Below are 19,466 nucleotides of genomic sequence, written 5' to 3'. Positions count from 1 at the left end.
ATGCCTAGTACAGAAGTGACTCCCTACTAGGGTCAGGCATTTTCTGTAATTTATAATACATCCCGCTCTAGCTTGTATACGTCTATCACTTTCAAAACAGGCAAAGAACCAGTAGAAGAACACTGAGACTCCAGAAGAAACAACTGGGCCTTCAAATAATTCTTAGTAGAGTCTAAAAGCTAGATTTACTAAGCTGCGAGTTTGAAAAAGTGGGGATGTTGCCTATAGCAACCAATCAGATTCTAGCTTTCATTTATTTAGTACCTTCTACAAAATGACAGCTAGAATCAGATTGGTTGTTATAGGCAACATCCCCACTTTTTCAAACCCGCAGCTTAGTAAATCTAGCCCTAAGAGTGCCCCAGACTTGACCCTCTGACATTTCAGCAGCTTGAAACCCCTTGAACCTCTTTCCCCAGTTTCTCAGCTGTTTGGAAATGGAAAGATTACTAGTAATGATGAAGATACAGAAATAAAGTAATGCTACCTTGGAGGAAGATGTTGTAGAGTATGTTGAAGTAAAGCAGTTACAGGTAAAACCACATGCCCTAGATAAATACATTGTTGTATCCCGACAAACAGATCCACTTCTTGTGTGAGAAAATATAGCTACCCCAACCCAGACACGTTTCAAGGCATTGTCAAACCAGGGCAATCTTAACAACATTATGGGCCCCCGGGCAAAGCAGTGCACTGGGGCCCATATATATATATATATATATAACCATTGCTGACCTCTTGATAAAGTCTGACGGCAAAACGCGTCGAGGTGGAGAAGGCTCTCTGTTCTCTCCTGTGGTTTTCTTGAACCACCCCGGCCAGGTGGAACCATGGAATCCCTATTTTCTATCTAGGAGTCGCACAGATAAGCCTCATTCTTTCTGTTTTATTTTCTTATTATCTGATGACTAAAAAGAACATATACAAGAGGACTCTTATCGGATATCTACCCTTGGAATGACTACATTAGATAAGCTGCACATTATTATATCTTTGGTACGAGGCCATTTCAATTATCTTCTTTGGAGGAATGTTTTATTTGTGATACACTATGTGTGCCACGTCTATTTTTGTATATATATATATATATATATATATATATATATATATTTATTGTTTTCTTGAATATTCTTCCAGCAGCATAGTAACATGGTGCTACAGGCCCGGTGCTGTGTATTTATGCTATTCCGGCACATATTAGCTGCCAGACCAAAGACAGATTTAGAAAAGCCCCAAACAGTAGGCAGCTCTGGTAAAATGTCCATGAAATAGGCACGATGTGTGCAGGCTTTTGTGTGTGGTGGAAAGATATTAGAGGGACGCATTATTATGTTTTGCAACGGGCCCAGGGTCATTTAGCTACTCTGTCTCTCTCTGTATATATATATACACACACAGTATATGCTCAGTAAAAATATGGACTATGCAAAACTACAATACACGCATACAATGTTGTGTATTAGCAGTATGTTAGCTGTTATATTTAAAAATGCAAAATGGTGTTCGCGCAAGTTGCTTCATATAAAAGAGTTCTATCTGGCTGACTGCCTATCTTTAATACATTATGTCACAGTGTAAGCTGCAGAAGATACCTATAAGGACATGTATGTGAAATGTTTATACAAACAGTATTAAAAAAAACATTTATCTGGCCGTCTATGGTTTTCTAAACATTCAGGTTATCTTTGTAAGCTTTTGTTTAAGTTAGATAAACTTGCCTATTGCTTTGTGGTTTAGAGAATATGAAATTATGCTGATGCTAAATTACGTTAAATCCAGACTCGGTAACCAAAGATAGCCGTGATTGTGTGTAAAAAAAAAAAAAGTGATTATACATATATAATCACTTTTTTTTTTCAAATCCCCCTTAACTTAGCTTACAATCGCCCTGTTCTTCGAGTCGAATCCTCTTCTGTTCTTCGTCGCTGTCCTGCGCTTCTCTGTGCTGTGCTCGCAGTGAATGTCGGGCGTGATGACGTCATAACACCCAACATTCATTACGAGCGCATCATGGAAGAGGGGACCAGGGAGCTGGATTGCCACCTGACCTGAACAGTCAGGTGACAGCAAAAGGTAATTTTTTTTTTTTTTTATATAGGAGTCCTGCCTCGGGCCCCCAACAACTTTATTGTTAATTGTTATTAAAAAAGAATTAGATAAATAACCAGATGTCATATAGGTCGGCGAATTAAAAATGAGAGGTGAAAAAGATTGAAATAGAGTGTTCGAGAAATAAAAAATGACCCGTAGGGAAAGCCGGTAACTTTTATTAAATATCGGATTCGTATTTTAATTTAATACGTAAAGACTAATTTAGTCTCTAATTAGATTCTCAGTTAGTATGCAGGACCACTGTAAATTCATACATTGGGGCGTATTCAATTGTTAGCGTTAGCGCTCGAAAAATCTTGTGGGCTTGCTGTGAAATTATAATTATAATTATCAATAAAAACCTCCACCATTACCAGTTTGCAACAAGCCTAAAATAATCTCTTATCTAGGGTAAAAGATGTAGAAACAAGTACATGACAATGTCATATGGATACACATGATCACATCCTTATCCATATGAAGTTAATAATAACGGCTGTATCATTATGTGGGGAGAAATCATCTATATTTATTGCCCTCTTTTTGTGGATATAGTGTCCTTATAGAATAGCAACAGATACAAACCTCTGTTACTACCATTTTGCAGCAAGCCCACAAGATTCTTTCTGCAGAATATAGGACATCTCTAGAACATATGAGAGGATATCCATACATATATATGACAATATAGGACATCTCAAGAATATATGAGAGTGTTCCATATATATATGATAGTATCCTATATGGGGCTAATAATAACCCTATGATAGTTATAATGGTGGCTGTATCTGCTATGAACCAATACTTTGATTAGACACAATGTATGAATTTACAGTGGTCCTGCATACTAAGAATCTAATTAGAGACTGAATTAGTCTTTACGTATTAAATTAAAATACGAATCCGATATTTAATAAAAGTTACCGGCTTTCCCTACGGGTCATTTTTTATTTCTCTAACACTTTATTTCAATCTTTTTCACCTCTAATTTTTAATTCGCCGACCTATATGACATCTGGTTATTTATCTAATTCTTTTTAATAACAATTAACAATAAAGTTGATTTTACATTTATAACCTCCATGGACAGGAGTGCCTCGCACACTACTTTGCTCAGCTGATACTTATTATCAACTTTATCCTTTTGATGTCTAGATTCGTCCAGTTATGAGAGCACCCCCTCATATTATATGTCATATCTAACCATATTTAATAGAGGTTTGTCCCTACCTTTGAGCGGATTGGTCCACCCCCCCATTTCTTCTCAAAACAAAGCAAGTAAAGTTAGAAATGTAGACCATGTAGGCACCATGATTTGTAGCAAAAGGCAGTCATGTATCAGTTACCGGTAGTAGTAATACCTTCTGTTTTCACTGGCAGCACCATCCTTACCCTCATCATTACGTCCTGCAGTAAAGTATCAATTGCAAAAAAACTTCACTAACACAAGTATCTCTTCCCAAAAAGAAGGAGTATATGAAAATAACCAATACTGCTGGGCCTTGTAGACAGAGTTTTTTTAATCGCCACAACCCAAGGGTTTACAGCGTATTGAAATCTGATCACTCCCTATTGACAACCATGCTAAATTTAAGCATATGTAATGTATTTGCTTTCATAAGACACAGAAGTAAAGACATGTAAACAGATAACTGAAAACAAGTAACCTGTTTGAGTGGCACAGTAACCAGATGCACTTTGCAGCTTCTTCTGCAAATACTGCTGCTTCTGCTAGAAAACCTGACTTATTATAAGAAAATTCACACATAATGAGTTGCCACAGCACACACTTGTCAGAGTATTATGATACCTGGTCAGGCTTAAAATAGATGCCCAAATATCTTATTGCCTCTACAAAGTCTCAAACTGAAAAACTATGGCTCGAGCGAAGAGTATTTTAAAATATTATTTCATTAATAATAGAGACATTGACATCAGAGAGAGTCTCTTTGAATACTGGAAGAAAAAGGAGACTCTTTGAAGCCCCTTTGTACAGACAGGCTATGGTTTACCTAAACTGCCCACTCTCCATTGTGTACTCTGAAAGAGTGATTAGTACAGCCGGTCAAATTGTAAGTGAATGACACAGGATGTTACTTCCCAAAAATGTAGAAAACAAATGGTATTCGTCAAATTTAATTTTGACTTGCTTGATGAATAGCATTGATAACAAATTAAAAGAGAATCTGTAACTTGACATGAGTGCTGACACTGATGATGAGAGGTGTATTAAGGAAGATGCCCTCTCTGAGACTGAATCCTAAACCTAGTCCAAAATCCATAATCTTTCATTTTGTGGGGCCCAAGGAAACCAAGCACTACAAGCACAAAAAAAGTGACATTCCCTATCACAGCTTTTTCTGATTCATTTACATCCAATGCCATCACCTTGTACCATTGTTTATTATTATTAAGCACTGTCTTTTGCCAGCTATCTAACGGAGGATGCTCTTTGCTATAGTTTCATTTATATCTAATGGCATCTTCTTGTACTATTATTAATAAATGCTTGGCTTTGCCCACTTGAATCTTTTATTAAACAGTCATCCTATCTGCCACTGCTCTGCAACTCTGTTTCATATATTGGCTTCTAATACTATTAGTAGAGGAAAGATATAACACTGTCCTGAGGCTAGAGGATTGGTGTACAAGCAAGAGAAAAATAAACAGGACAATGCATGTAATGGGGAGAATAATCCCATTATCCATCAACATGTTACACAAATCCATTTAATATAGGGTGAAGGTAACTATTTTAGGCAGTCAGCAATTATGAGGTGGTCATTATACTGTAAATTATATAGTTATGTAGGCACAAAAAACACATCCAATTTACACAATTTCATTTGTTATATTTATTTAATGTTTTTTAATTAAATTTACATCATTGCGTAAATTTAAAAAAAACAACATTAGCTTGGTTTTGCTAAAACTAAAACTAACATTAAAACATGACAATGGTCTTGGAAACCAAATTTAACCACAGATATCTGCAGGGACAGGCTGGGCTAAGGGGCAGGGGGGCATCTGTCCCCCGGGCCAGTCCCATAGTGGGCTACCTTGGGCTGGGTCACTAGGCCACATTGATTTTTTTTTCCTTTAAAATGTTCCGAATAGGCTGCTGAGTTAAGTCTTGCCCCCCGGGCTAAACTTTGCCAGCCCTCCCCTGGATGTCTGGTTTGCAGATATCTCGTCAATAGAAACTCTTTTATAGACAGAAACTGGCATTTTGGATTTAGTAGTCCTTTATTATTGAAACACTAGGTCCAAACTTAGCCTTCATCCAGTGACACATAAAAACCTGGAATTGCTATCAATGAATGTCCTACATCTCAAAATAGTAAAAAAGACCAAAAAAAACCAAAACATCTCTTTTACACTAATGTACAACTTACTGATCTCTATGCATAATAAAATAATGTTAAGTCTGTATTCAGGATAATGGGAGTAAGCAAAGGTGAGGGGTAATGCTTCACTTATTAATGTTGAAAAAAAAAAGCTCTTTACTTCGTAATTCAAGATCAATAAGGTGAGATGTGGTAAAGAAGGACATAGTGAAACAGTATGTCTAAGATGAGCAAAGTATATAATTTCATGAAAGATTCCTTTTAATGTACTTGTGGGATTTAAACCATGACCTTTAAAAATGTAATCACTTTTTTTTTTTTTTTTATCAAAATCAGTAACAGTATAGGGGGGATGAAAAATGTTTTTACCCAAGAAAATAAGGCTATTTATCTGGTAAGCTAAAGCAACTGGAACTATCACAGATTTAAAGAGGAAGTATATATTTTTCTCTTTTTTTTTTTTTTTACTATCCAACACCCACACTTATGGTCACGTCTCTGAGACCTTTGAAGAGGTATTCACTATTTTGTGGCCTGAACCAGTATTCAGGATAATGCAGCCTGTTCATTGAGATAGGCAACAGTTGGCCCTATGGCCTTCACCCTTCCTTCCTGGCTTATTGTCATATTTGTTTGCTATAGCCTGTAACACTTGTGTAAAATGCCTCCTGATGTTATTACAGATAATTGTCTCTTAAATTGATTAAATGTATTGTTTTAACTTATTACTGAAAAGAAGGGTAATGTGCGGCCCTTGTCAAGGTTAGAGGGCTGCATCCTGCGGCCCACAAAGTGTTTCAGGTTGCCCATTACTGGTCTAGAATCTAGTAACAGCAGTCTAATCTGAAGCTGGATTCAGTGATGTGGCAGAGCAATGTGGCACAATGCCGGAAGTCACCCAGCTGACAGAAGCAACCAGGAAAGCACATTTCTACCCACACAGGACAATGGTAAAGCCACCCAGCCCCAAGGGGATTCAACTGGAAGGAGGGGGAAAAAAGGGTCCGTGACCATGAGCAAAGTGATGCTTTTACACAAAAAATTATAAAGTCAAAGGAACCTCTTAATGTCAAAGGAACCAGACCAATTTGATGCGAATGGAGATGGAACATTTAGTTTATGACATAATTTATAGGGGGGGATCTCTCACAAGACACTATGGGGCATATTCAATTAGCTTTCCGGTTCGCGATAACGCGCATTACCGCGAAAAGTGCGTGTTATTGCCGGTATTACGGTACCGCAATAATGCGGATTTTCGTACGCAACCCAATGGGCTGCGAATGAAAATCCACGTTATTGCGGTAACATGGATTAAGTTTCGCGGCTGTTCCGGCGCGATCCCGCGGACCGGAAAGCTAATTGAATATGCCCCTATGTGGACACAATCCACACACACACACACCGGAGCAAGGATATTTCAGACCAGCCCAATCTTATACATTTTGCCCACTACCACTCCACAGACAACATCCTGTCATGAGAAGCCAAGCAGTTACCACTCCTGCCTACAGGACTTCAACACCTATGGGAAGCACAAGGATGCTACAATACATAGAGCGTCCATCACAATTGAAAACTGAACATTTACATTATGAACAGCTGTGACACCTGTTTGTTTTTTTATAATAATGTCTTTTTAAAAATTTTTATTATGCTTTATGTGCACCCTATTTAAGTTAAAATATTTTGCTTACCCTTCTTCAGCCTATCTTTGATCTGCATATCAGAGATGGGTCTCATACCCCTCTAAACCCAAAGCAATGTTTGCCCCATTTCAATGGGTTCCATATCCCGACAGCATATAGGCACAAAGCGCTTATACATATCTAATGTATTCTGTACTGTATATTTTGTTTGTGTGGCTTTTTAATATGTTAATATATTTAATTTATATTTTAATAGACCATTTCTTTTAACAACCTTCATATATTGTCCAGCAGAACTTAGACGATAGTCTCACAGGTCTCAGGTATGATTAAAACCTGAACTTGTGGTAAAATTACGATGCTGTACTTGAGATCTGCCAGTATCCTTCCTGTGGCCAAAGATCTTAGGTAGCAACCAGTCTCTGCTCTGCAGATATGGGTCTCATTAAAGAGGTGGATGAATGGAGTGACAAGTTGGAGCAGCTAGTGAAATGTGGGATCATTCATCTACAGGAAATTCCTAAAGTCACCATATCTCCTATAGCAGGGGCATATGTGAAAAAGAGTCTCTCCTATGGAACCACTATTTGGTCCAACAAATCAAATTTTTTCCCTTTCTTTCCCTCCGGGTTTGTGTTTACAGTGTACTTGCCATAGCGAAAACAAAAAAACATGAGGTTTCTGTTCATTTATTGTGGGCATTATATTAAAATAAATTGTAGTAATTGTGTAGTTACGAAGAGAGTTAACGAACATACACTATACAGAATGCTGTACAAAAATGAATGGTTATGATATGTATTTCATTTTCCGGAATCGTTGTTTGTGGGTATTGTGTGCGCTGAGGTTCAGCCTTTTATTTAAATTTGTTTAGCATGTTGCTGCTGGGACGTCTTATATCTGCACAGTGTGTACAGAGTCGCAATCTTTTCAGACGATACTACGACAGACAAAAATTACAGCCAAGATGCTAAATGGACCAAAAATAGTTTAAAACGTGTACAGTGTGTACGAATGAATCGGGAAACTGATCGGAACTTCAGTCATAGGTACAATGGTTGTAGATAACACATTGGTCACAAATTTCTGTAGTGTGTACCTAGCCTAAGGGATGAGGCTCTCAGCATATTTAAGAATTTTTGATGCTGTTGCTTGACTACTGTGGATAGGCTTGATGATTATATTATATTTACACTAGAATAGTGTTGAATGCATACCTGTCTGTTACATACAGCGGAGGTATTTGCTGGGCTGAAATACTTTTCAAGAGAATGCAGGAGTCACTAGGAACTTAATGAAGTCTCTGAAGCAAGAAGTGCCATTTGCCTCCATTACTAGTGGATTCATGGGCTCTTTTATTTTGCTAAATTATTAGTTTGCAATGATATATTAATGTATTTTTGAATTTATGCATTTTGATTATAAATCTGCTCTGTCAAACTATTACGTTTATCGCAAGCAGTTTACCATACTTGTGTACTGCTCAACTTAACACTTGTACTATGTATCCAGACTAAATGGTAATATGAAGATAAAGTATTCGCAAACTTTGCACGAAGAGTTGTCTGCAACTTTAAAAAATCAGTTGCCTGTTCCAATGTTGCCATTGAATCTGACTACACTTGTGAAGTTGCAATTTACAATACAGATAGTTACCTCTATCACCTTGGTTCAGTTTGAAATAAGCAGTCACCACATTCCCTTTTCTCTCAAGCAAACATTGCCTATTGAGTTGAGAAAATTACTACACCTACATGACAAGTTACTTTACAACTTGTGATTTTTCACATTAATTTTAAATTTGCTGTGCAGTTGAGTGGATTATATTGTTTACGGTTATCAGTCCTTTCAGATTGGAAGGGTGGTTACAAAACTAAACATACAAAGTCTGCCGAGCATAGAAAAAAATACTTTCACCATTAACACAGCTTTATTTCAAACATCTTCAGTTCTGATGTAAGTTCCTAGATCTGCCTGTAATTATCTGTAAATGTTGTTAACAGAAGTCCACCTGGGATTTAGACATTTTTAATTAGTTTGTCCCTTAGATTAATTTTGCTTACTGAACTCTCTGCCAATCATCAATTACACTCTCTAGCAGTGTGTATCTCACAGTTACCTTCTGATATACACTGATCTACACTGAAATGCTGCAACAACTGTCTGTCTGTAATATTATAGAGATTCAGATCTCCAGTACATATAGCTTTTCATTTTTTACAAGAAATGTTTTAAAGGTAGACGACAAGGAGTGGTCTATAATTAGAGAGAACACAGCTCACTCTGCATCAAAATCAAGGAAAATGCTTACAAGGTCCTACACTGTCCCAACAAGACTCCCCATCTACTTGTTAGTAGGTTTCTACACATTTGGTGGCAGTGTCCCAGGCTTATGCCATTTTGGGGGGGCATCAATTGTTTTATAAACCTGATATCCCTTTGTCTCCAATATATTTCCTCCTACCACTGGGTGTCCCATCGGCCACTTGCCATCAAAACAAATTGATCGGTCATATAGTTTCTGCTGCCACCTGCCAACTTGCGGCTTCCTGGAAGTCTCCTTAGACAATTAGACAATAAATCCTAAACAGATTCTAGTGTGTGTATCAAGCATAATCAACTTCCCCGAGGCACTCTGTAAAATCTGAGAGCCTTGGATGGATCACTTCAATACTCACTTACCCTTCAGCTCATAACTGCCCAGGTCTTCTTTTCCTGAGTGATCTGCCCTTGATATCTCATCTTAATCCTCCCTTTAGCCCCCCTCCCCCCCGCCTCCGCAATGCCTCTTCCGTTATCCTTATTTTTCTGTCTCTCCTGCCCCCCTCTGTCCCTCCAGAACATACTGCATCCTTAATTTGCATGATGTAAATTTTGGCTTTGGTTCTGACCTTGTGTTTCAATCTGTTCATTTTGTCCACGTTCCATTACTGTTTATAATGTTGACTTTTTGATAAATAAAATTATTACAAAAAAATGTTTTAGGAACTCAAATTTGGATGGTTTGAAACATACACTTGAGTTTGCTTAGGCTGTACGCTTCTTGGCTGTATCGATGTGCCCCAACCATGATATTTTGTGTACTTCCCAGGACCACAATTATTTATTAATGTACATTAAAAGAGGGGAATTTTTTTTTCAAAAAGTTCTTTAGGAGCTTGTTGATGTTGTATTCCTAACTATTTTAGCGACCTTTTTTGCCATGAGTATTTGTATTTCTGTTGTAAAGTCTTATAGAGCATAGGTGTAACGTGGAAAGGGAGGACCTCAGTTTTGGTCATTAAATTTATAGTAAGGAGTTTCCCTGTAAACGCTCGCAGTGGACAAAGTGCTGCCAGAGAAGTTTAAGAATCAGTTAGTTATAACGACCGACAAAGCGCTTGGGAGAAACTGGCAAAGGGGTACAATGCTAGGAAAGCTTTTAATGCATCGACCTCAAATCCAAATATTTAAAGTGTATGGGTTAGATAACACCAAGATGATGAATTGCTTCTTCTGCATCTAAGGACAGTAGCAGTGAAGGAGCGTTGAGAGGCAAGAGCCAATGTAATTAAATTGATTGTTCTTTGAGTATTGTCAGGGACTTGTCTACCATAAATAATGTTACTTGATCGATGCAAATCTGAGTTTAGAAGTGTAATTGATCTATAATTTGGACATATAGATGGGTCTTCATCTGCCTAATCGAAAGTGATTACCTGCACGTCTAGTATATCTGAGGGACATCTGGACTCTTGTAAGCAGAAGTTAAATAAATTAACAAGATGTGACATGAGAGCCTTTGTAAAGGATTCTTAAAAGAGGCTGGAGTAACCAGTAGGTACAGGAGCTTTAGCCAAAGGTTAACAATCAGTCATCTGATTGCTGAAGGCATCTCATCTGATGTCCAAGAAACATTTAGATACATCAACATCTGTTAGTTTAGGTAAGTTTTTCTGTTTTTATTATTATAGAGGATGTCATCGTCAGCTTTCTTAGGCATATATACGTATTTTTCCCAGTATGCATTCACAATTGCATGTACATTTTACACGCTCAGAGTGATTTCACACCAGAAAACTGGCATAGTACTCACTCTGCATAAGCCCCAATGTGGCCATATTGACAAGTATGGCTGTCACACATGGTAGACTATCTCTGATGATCAAAATGAAGAAACTCTACTCATGAGGACAGATAAACTGATTCTCACTCCACAACTGGTCATGTTGGGGTTCTGTCAGTCTGTTTAGAAGAAATTTTCAATAAAATAATTGATGTCTAGTGGCTGTTCCATGACATAAGATATTTAAGGGAAAATCCCAATGTATCCAGAAGAAATGAAATGCTTTAAAAGGGCCCTCTGCTATCTTAGTCACTTTCAAGAGGTTATCAAACAGAAATGGAGGCATAATAAAACCTCATCTTGTAGACTTTGTGAGTTAGGGATTTAATGTGTTCTGTCTATTGTGAGATAGAATGAGATCAGCTGGTGTGCAGAGGGATCCAAATCTTGTGAGAGCTTCACTTTCAGGAATATTGTGGGCTTATGGATTTTATTTCTGCTTGATTCATCTTCCAAGTCTTGGTGTTTTTGTTACTCACAAGAGTTAGGAACTAATCATTGCCATAATCAGGGCAATTTGAGTGTACACAAATTTGAAAAATGTATTCTCTAGACGGTAGAGGTATTCCACAATGTGTATCATAAAATGTGGACGTCAATGCAAATACAATTTTGACTGCTTAGCAAATGTGGTACCTAGAGCTCTTGTAGAACATATCCAATTAGATCCGGCATCAACGTTTTTACATGTATGGACAATAAATGCTTCAGACAAGATTATGTAGCTCACGCACTAATTTTTATTGCAAAAATATGGAATATTTAATGGATTTGTGGGTGGTAATGTGATTTTAAGTAATTGCTGAATTTCTGTACTAATGGCTCTTTCTCCCTCTATCTGCAGATGCTACAATGTATGCACATTTTCTCTTTAACGCCTTTGATCTGGACAGAAGTGGTGCAATACGGTTTGAGGTAAGACACTTAAAGGATAAGAAGGGGAGGCTGAAGGGTGTACTGAGTCCAGAAAGGTCTACTAGATAAACAAATACAGTATTGCTAAATATTCTGTATTCCTTTGCAGTTTACATAATTCAGTGATGCTGTACTTTGCATTGATAACATATTACCAAAGAATTCTGTAGATCCAAGAGTTGTATTCTCTTACTTACGGAACAAAATGTGAGTTTATGCAAACAAAGAAGCACACCAGACAAGTTTACTGGGGGCATAAATTTTTACCCATGGCGGCACATGATAATGTGTTTTTTCCTACCTTTTACGTTATAGGATTTTGTGGTTGGACTGTCTATTCTACTACGAGGGACTGTCCATGAAAAATTAAAATGGGCTTTCAATCTGTATGACATAAATAAGGATGGATATATCACCAAGGAGGTATGTCGGAGTCATTATGGGTGAAGTGTTCTGCAAAAGTACTTACGTCATATTTCTTAAAGGGCCACTACACTGAAAACACTAGTTTGCTTATATAGCTAATAACATTTACATATTTATTTGTTAAAGGTATTTAAGATGCAGATGTGAACGTAGGGGGAAATTAGAGTTCCCCCACACAGATCCAGCTGCTCAACTTGAGCAAAAGGATCATTGCCCCATCTGGCCACACAAAGTGTAGACAAACTGGATGATACAAGCATTCAGCGCTTGGTCCTAGAAGCTGGATTATTGTTAGTGAGGTCAGAAGATGACCACACACACAGGTCGATAGCTGTCATCTTTTTCCATGCCCGATAATGATACTGATCACTATTGTGTGTTGTTTTTGTTTTGCGATCACGAAAACTGTGAGATTGGGTCAATTGCTTGATATTAGCTGCTATATTGTAGTGTGTGTGGCCAGCTTCATTTTCCTACACACAGATTTGTTGTCAGTAATCATATTGAAGAACACTGCAGTCAGACCCAGTTAGTGATCTTTTGAATACAATTACTGATAACACATTAACATGTCATTCACTTAAATTACACATGCAAATAAAGTGTTAATGCCTCTGGATTCTAAATTTCATTATGGCCGATTTCCTCATATAACAAAACCTTCCTAAAGCCTTTCAATAATGTGGAAATCCACTATTCCTCCATCAGTTAAGGATTGGTTCCATAGACTAGACTTCTAAAGGTCAATGTAAGATATCATCCTGGCCACACTACAGTCATGGCCAAAAGTTTTGAGAATGACACAAGTATTGGTTTTCACAATGTTTGTTGCGTCAGTGTTTTTAGACCTTTTTGTCAGATGTTGCTATGTATACTAAAGTAAAATTACAAGCATTTCATAAGTGTCAAAGGCTTTTATTGACAATTAAATTAAGTTTATGCAAAGAGTAAATTTTTGCAGTGTTGACCTCTGAAATTCACCCTGTCATGCTGTCAATCAACTTCTGGGCCACATACTGACTGATGGCTGCCCATTCTTGCCTAATTAATGCTTGGAGTTTGTTACAATTTGTGGGTTTTGGTTTGTCCACCCGCCTCTTGAAGATTGACCACAAGTTCTCAATGGGATTAAAGTCTGGGGAGATTCCTGGCCATGGACCCAAAATTTCGATGTTTTGATTCCCGAGCCACTTAGTTATCACTTTTGCCTTATGGCAAGGTGCTCCATCCTGCTGAAAAATGCATTGTTCATCACCAAACTGTTCTTGGATGGTTGGGAGAAGTTGCTCTTGAAGGATGTTTTGGTACCATTCTTTATTCTGGCTGTGTTCTTAGGCAAAATTGTGAGTGAGCCCACTACCTTGGCTGAGAAGCAACTCCACATATGAATGGTTTCAGGATGCTTTATTGTTCCAATGACACAGGATTGATGGTAGCGCTCACCTTTCCTTCTCCGGACAAGCATTTTTCCAGATGCCCCAAACAGTCTGAAAGGGGATTCATCAGAGAAAATGACTTTACCCCAGTCCTCAGTAGTCCAATCACAACTATTGAACCTCTCTCCTTGAGGATATTGATAATCCGATAAATGGTTGATTTAGGTGCAATCTTACTAGCAGCAATATCCTTGCCTGTGAAGCCCTTTTGTGCAAAGCAATGATGACTGCACGTGTTTCCTGTCAGGGCTGACGGCAAATATCATAAACTCATAGAACAGGCAGAAGAAGTCTTCACTTATAGCAGCCGCCTTTCCCGTAGAGCTGAATGTGCTCACAGGTACACAGATGCCCCCAAGTCTTAAACTCAAAGTAGTACAAGTTTATAATATTTCCTTACAGATAACCATGGTTAACAGAGCAAGAACAATGATTTCAAGCACCACCCTCATTTTAAAGCTTCCAGTCTGTTATTATAACTCAATCAGCATGACAAAGTGATCTCCAGCCTTGTCCTCAACACTCTGACCTGTGTTAACGAGAGAATAATTGACCTGATGTCAGCTGGTCCTTTTGTGGCAGGGCTGAATTGCAGTGGAAATGTGGCTTTGGGGATCAAGTTCATTGTCATGGCAAAGATTGACTTTGAAATTAATTACAATTCAAATGATCATTCTTCATGACATTCTGCGGTATATGCAAATTGCCATCATAAAAACTGAGGCAGCAGACTTTGCGAAAAATAATTTTTGTGTCAATCTCAAAACCTTGGGCCATGACTGTAGACAGAAATGAAGAGTGCACCACTACTTGGTTTAGCTGGCTAACCTTGAAAGAATCGGACACATATAGAAGTGACTTTATCTAGATCTAACCATCTCTGTTAACAGGAGCACAGGACACCCCATCTCTTCTTCTCATCCATCTTTTCCCTCGTCACCCTCTTTAAGTTTTCCCCCTCTTTTATAAGTTTTCAAAATAGTTATCAATGATAAGTTTGGCATGTCTATTTCAAAAAAAAATTTGATTTCTCTATCTGAAACTTATGATTTGAAAAAACAACTTTTTATTATGCCCACTTCACTTTCTTTCTTCTTCTGAAACTGTTAGTGGTATTGTCATCTTTTTTTTTTTACGTTACTTTGGAGGTATATAAAAAACTAAAGATATTTTTAAACGGGGGCAAGAACGTTTTTTTAGAATCAAAGTGGTGCCAGCCGCCAAAAAGGTTAACTGGTCTAGAGGTAAAATATAAAAGACAACTTACAGAATAGCTTATCCTGATAACATAAATTCTTCTATTTTAATACTTTTACTAATATATTATGCAATAAATCATAAAAATATATCACTTTGTTTAATACACACCAGGATTATTTTTGTATAGACCAGAAATGGGAGTTTTACTACAGGTTGATGTGCAAAACCCAGGAAAATATTCAACTATTTAAAATAAATATGTAAAGGTTTTAATGGAAAACGTCTGTTCCACATTTAGGAGATGTTGGCTATTATGAAATCCATCTATGACATGATGGGACGTTGCACTTATCCCATGTTACGAGACGATGCCCCAATAGAGCATGTGGAGAGGTTCTTCCAGGTAATATTAACATTAGGTTCATAATGGAAATAAAAGCCGCTCCTTTTCCTAACCTAACATTTAATACTGGAATTTTCCACTTTTGATCTCTCTTGCAGAAGATGGATAGGAATCATGATGGAGTTGTGACTATTGATGAGTTTCTGGAGACCTGTCAAAAGGTGTGTTGTTTTGCTCTTGATCACCTATATTTTTCAGTGATCATCAAGTAGAAACACATAAAATGGAAAAGATATATTGTTGATAATATTCAGAAAGACTTTTCCAATTGGCTTCAAGATGTATCATTTGAATCACTGCATTTAGTAACTAGTTATCTTTCTCACTAACAGGATGAAAACATCATGAGGTCCATGCAACTGTTTGAGAATGTGATCTAGAAGAGGATAAAGCACTCCACCCATGCCAGCACTAGAAATGACTCATCTGATGGAGTATTCCAACATTCGGATCACATCCACCACCCCTCTTGCTCGTGTCACAAACAGTTAAAGGATGGTGTTATCTCTCTCTCCCAGGGAACAGACGATCCTACCTACTGCCTGTTTGCACTGATCCCTTCCTACTCCTCACCATACCAAACTCACCTTTATAAGGACTGTTTTATATTATTAGAAAAAAAAAGCACATTTATCTCTGCAAGAGCCAGGATTCTTAAATCAGGGATTTTTACAGAAAGCCGCTCTTGCCTGAACCCAACGAGGGGGACAATACCAATCCCCAACAAATAGCCGAAAAGAAGAAGCATAACATTTAATGTTTTGTGAAAGAATACACAAGCTTTACGCAAAGATCTGAAAACCTGCCAAATCCGTTTCACACTAGAAGGGTTAAGACGAGGCACAGATATGATCAGCATTTTTTGTTTTCATGGAACAAACTAAAAGTTTACTACCCTGTAGAGTTTTGCATCATGTTCTATACAAGACCGCAATAGAGCATTTAATATCCCAAAATATCTCAAATTATTTCAGCTTATCCTGACCTATCATGGGTCCTATCTAATTTACCCCTATAATGGAGCATAGTAAATTATTCTGGAGACAACTACTATGGACAGCAAAAGAAATCCCCTTGGGATGAGTAATACTGTTTCTCTAACCTGATTTAATTTTGGAATATCTTGGGATAACGAATGTACTATCTGTATTTGCAGTCCTGACAGAGCAGTTTATTGCAGAGTGATTTTTTGGCATGTACGGTAAACAAGTTGCCTAGTCCATGACATCTTGAGATGACAGTAAGTGGCATTTCTGAAAACCAATGCACAGGTAAAAAAAAGCTATTTTTGTCCAGCCAATCAGATATTTGCTTTCTATTTCTGAACAGTAATAGGAAAAATGACAGTGAAATTCTGGTTGGTTGCTATATTCAAATCCCACTATTTTACTTTGCACCATTGTTTGTTTCTGATAAGGGGGTAAATGTATCATACTCCGGTTTCTTCAACTCCCACGAGTTCGGCGTGATGACAGCTAAAATTTAAAGTGGCGCTGCCTTGTAAAGGCAAGTTTCCCTTTACAAGGCAGCGCCGCTTTAAATTTTAGCTGTCATCTCGCCGAACTCGAGGGAGTTGAAGAAACCGGAGTATGATACATTTACCCCAAGGTATTTTAGATAATATCCAATTCTGGCTTTCAGAGCTGCATTTTCTTAAAGAGGAATTATTTAAATATGTATTAAGACACTGCACAACAGACAAGATCAACAATTTAGTTATATATATTATTTTATGTCCATCATCCACCTCTCTTACAATGTCTTACCAGAGCAGTGTATACCTCCCAAAAGTCTCCATTTTGGCAGGACTGCCCTAAAAGGGTTCTTGAGCTGATTGCGACGGGCTACTATGATTTTGCTGGGATAAATGTTGGGAGGTATGCTAGTGTCAATGCAAGGCTCCTTATAATTTGACATAGTGGGAAACAAACAGGATCATATGGGTAAAACGGTGGTTCTCAAACATCAGGCCTCACCAACACCACTACGTTTTGTGAATCTCTCACAAGGGACACAGGTTAGTGTATAAAATTGCTTGAACCAGTAATGACCCCCACCTGTGCTTCTGTGTGGAAAGTCGCGAAACACGTACTGTTGCTGCAGTCTGAGCCAGAATAGGGCACAACTGGGCTAAATGACTGTCTACTGTACACAAGAAGACACATGTATGAGTAAACTGTTGTAACTTCTTATTAGAATTACAGTCAAGTCCATAAATATTGGGACATTGACACAATTCTCATATTTTTGGCTCTATACACCACCACAATGGATTTGAAATGAAACTAACAAGATGTGCTTTAACTGCAGACTTTCATCTTTAATTGGAGGGTATTTACATCCAAATCAGGTGAACGGTGTAGGAATTACAACAGTTTCTATATGTGCCTCCCACTTTTTAAGGGACCAAAAGTAATGGGACAATCGACTCAAAAGCTATTTCATGGACATGTGTGGGCTATTCCCTCGTTATTTCATCATCAATTAAGCAGGTAAAAGGTCTGGAGTTGATTCTAGGTGTGACATTTCGCATTTGGAATCTGTTGCTGTCGACTCTCAATATGAGATCCAAAGAGCAGTCACTATCAGTGAAGCAAGCCATCATTAGGCTGAAAAATCAAAACAAACCCTCAGAGATAGCAAAAACATTAGGTGTGGACAAATCAACTGTTTGGAACATTCTTAAAAAGAAAGAACGCACCGGAGAGCTCAGCAACACCAAAAGATCTGGAAGACCATGATGTAGGATTGTTTTGTTTGTCCCATTATTCTTTGGTCCCTTAAAAAGTGGGAGGCACATATAGAAACCATTGTAATTCCTACACTGTTCACCTGATTTGGATGTAAATTCCCTCAAATTAAAGCTGAAAGTCTGCAGTTAAAGCACATCTTGTTTGTTTCATTTCAAATCCATTGTGGTGGTGTATAGAGCCCAAAATATGAGAATTGTGTAGATGTCCCAATATTTATGGACTTGATTGTATGTGTATATTTACAGCCTGTCCATCGATATACTGCACAGTCTACAGTCTCTAAATATGAAACGGTTTACTGGTGCTTTAATGCTTGCATAGTTGCAATGGATGGTGGCAAGTGTATCTTACTGCCACAAAATAGTGATATAACTGCAAGCTGCCCTTCTCCCACTATGGCTGCATTTTAAAAACATACAGAGCCAAACTGTTTCTGGGATTAACAATAATAAAACAAAATCACAGACACATTGGTAATATAACCACACCCACTGGCATAGCTCCCAACATTTGGGTTGGCGGCCTCGTGACAGAGTGTATGGCTATGGCACAACTGGGGAGTGGCCATGTCACGATGGGTGTGTGTCTAGCGCTTTTTCTCCTCTCCTCCCCTCCACACACATTCATTGGTGCTTCCATTCACCCATTTTTTTGACAACATCATTTTTGTGAATTCAGATATATTGCTTTCATAAGTGAGGTTTTTTTAAATTTATTTTATAGAATAACATAATAAACTGTCCCATGTAACGCTGAATAGGATGTGATAAATGGACAGGACTAGCATTATTCCTGTGCTGTCGCAAGGGCACTTTGAATGCTACCGCAATTCTAGCTAGAAAAATGCTGGCGTTCATAGTGCACGATTGCTCTGGGGCGCAGGTTGAAGTGAAGGAGAAACGTCCCTCCTAAGGGAGCAATTAAACTCTGAACACTTTGCATGTAGTGCAAGATCATTTCATTTCATCTTCACTTCAACCAGTCCTGGCAGGAGAGACTAAGTGCTATGAATGCTAGGGCTTTTCCAGATGGACTACTGCATTCAGAGCATCCATGTGACACCACCCTTAGGCATTATGTTAGCGGTCTAGTAAGGAACTTGCACACATACTAATTCTACATATTGATGCTGATTCTATAG

The 19,466-nt window shown here is 38.0% G+C and overlaps 1 protein-coding gene across 5 annotated transcripts in view; it reads left to right on the top strand.

Annotated features, from left to right (window-relative positions):
- The window catches only part of KCNIP3 (potassium voltage-gated channel interacting protein 3), a 91,793-nt gene extending 73,721 nt beyond the window's left edge, over positions 1 to 18,072 (top strand). For 4 of the 5 annotated variants that reach the window (XM_075207372.1, XM_075207371.1, XM_075207374.1 and 1 more), the window contains 5 exons: positions 12,037 to 12,107; positions 12,423 to 12,530; positions 15,468 to 15,572; positions 15,671 to 15,733; positions 15,905 to 18,072. In XM_075207372.1, coding sequence (XP_075063473.1) covers positions 12,037 to 12,107; positions 12,423 to 12,530; positions 15,468 to 15,572; positions 15,671 to 15,733; positions 15,905 to 15,952 — 395 coding nt within the window. In that variant the 3' untranslated portion in view covers positions 15,953 to 18,072. The remainder of the gene's footprint in view (positions 1 to 12,036; positions 12,108 to 12,422; positions 12,531 to 15,467; positions 15,573 to 15,670; positions 15,734 to 15,904) is intronic. The other variant, XM_075207373.1, reaches the window with a different exon arrangement.
- The last annotated feature ends 1,394 nt before the right edge of the window (positions 18,073 to 19,466 follow it).

This window comes from Mixophyes fleayi, chromosome 4, assembly GCF_038048845.1.
Source record: "Mixophyes fleayi isolate aMixFle1 chromosome 4, aMixFle1.hap1, whole genome shotgun sequence".
Taxonomy (NCBI): domain Eukaryota; kingdom Metazoa; phylum Chordata; class Amphibia; order Anura; family Limnodynastidae; genus Mixophyes; species Mixophyes fleayi.
The sequence above is the reverse complement of the archived record's forward strand: the minus strand, read 5'-3'. Positions and strand labels throughout refer to the sequence as shown.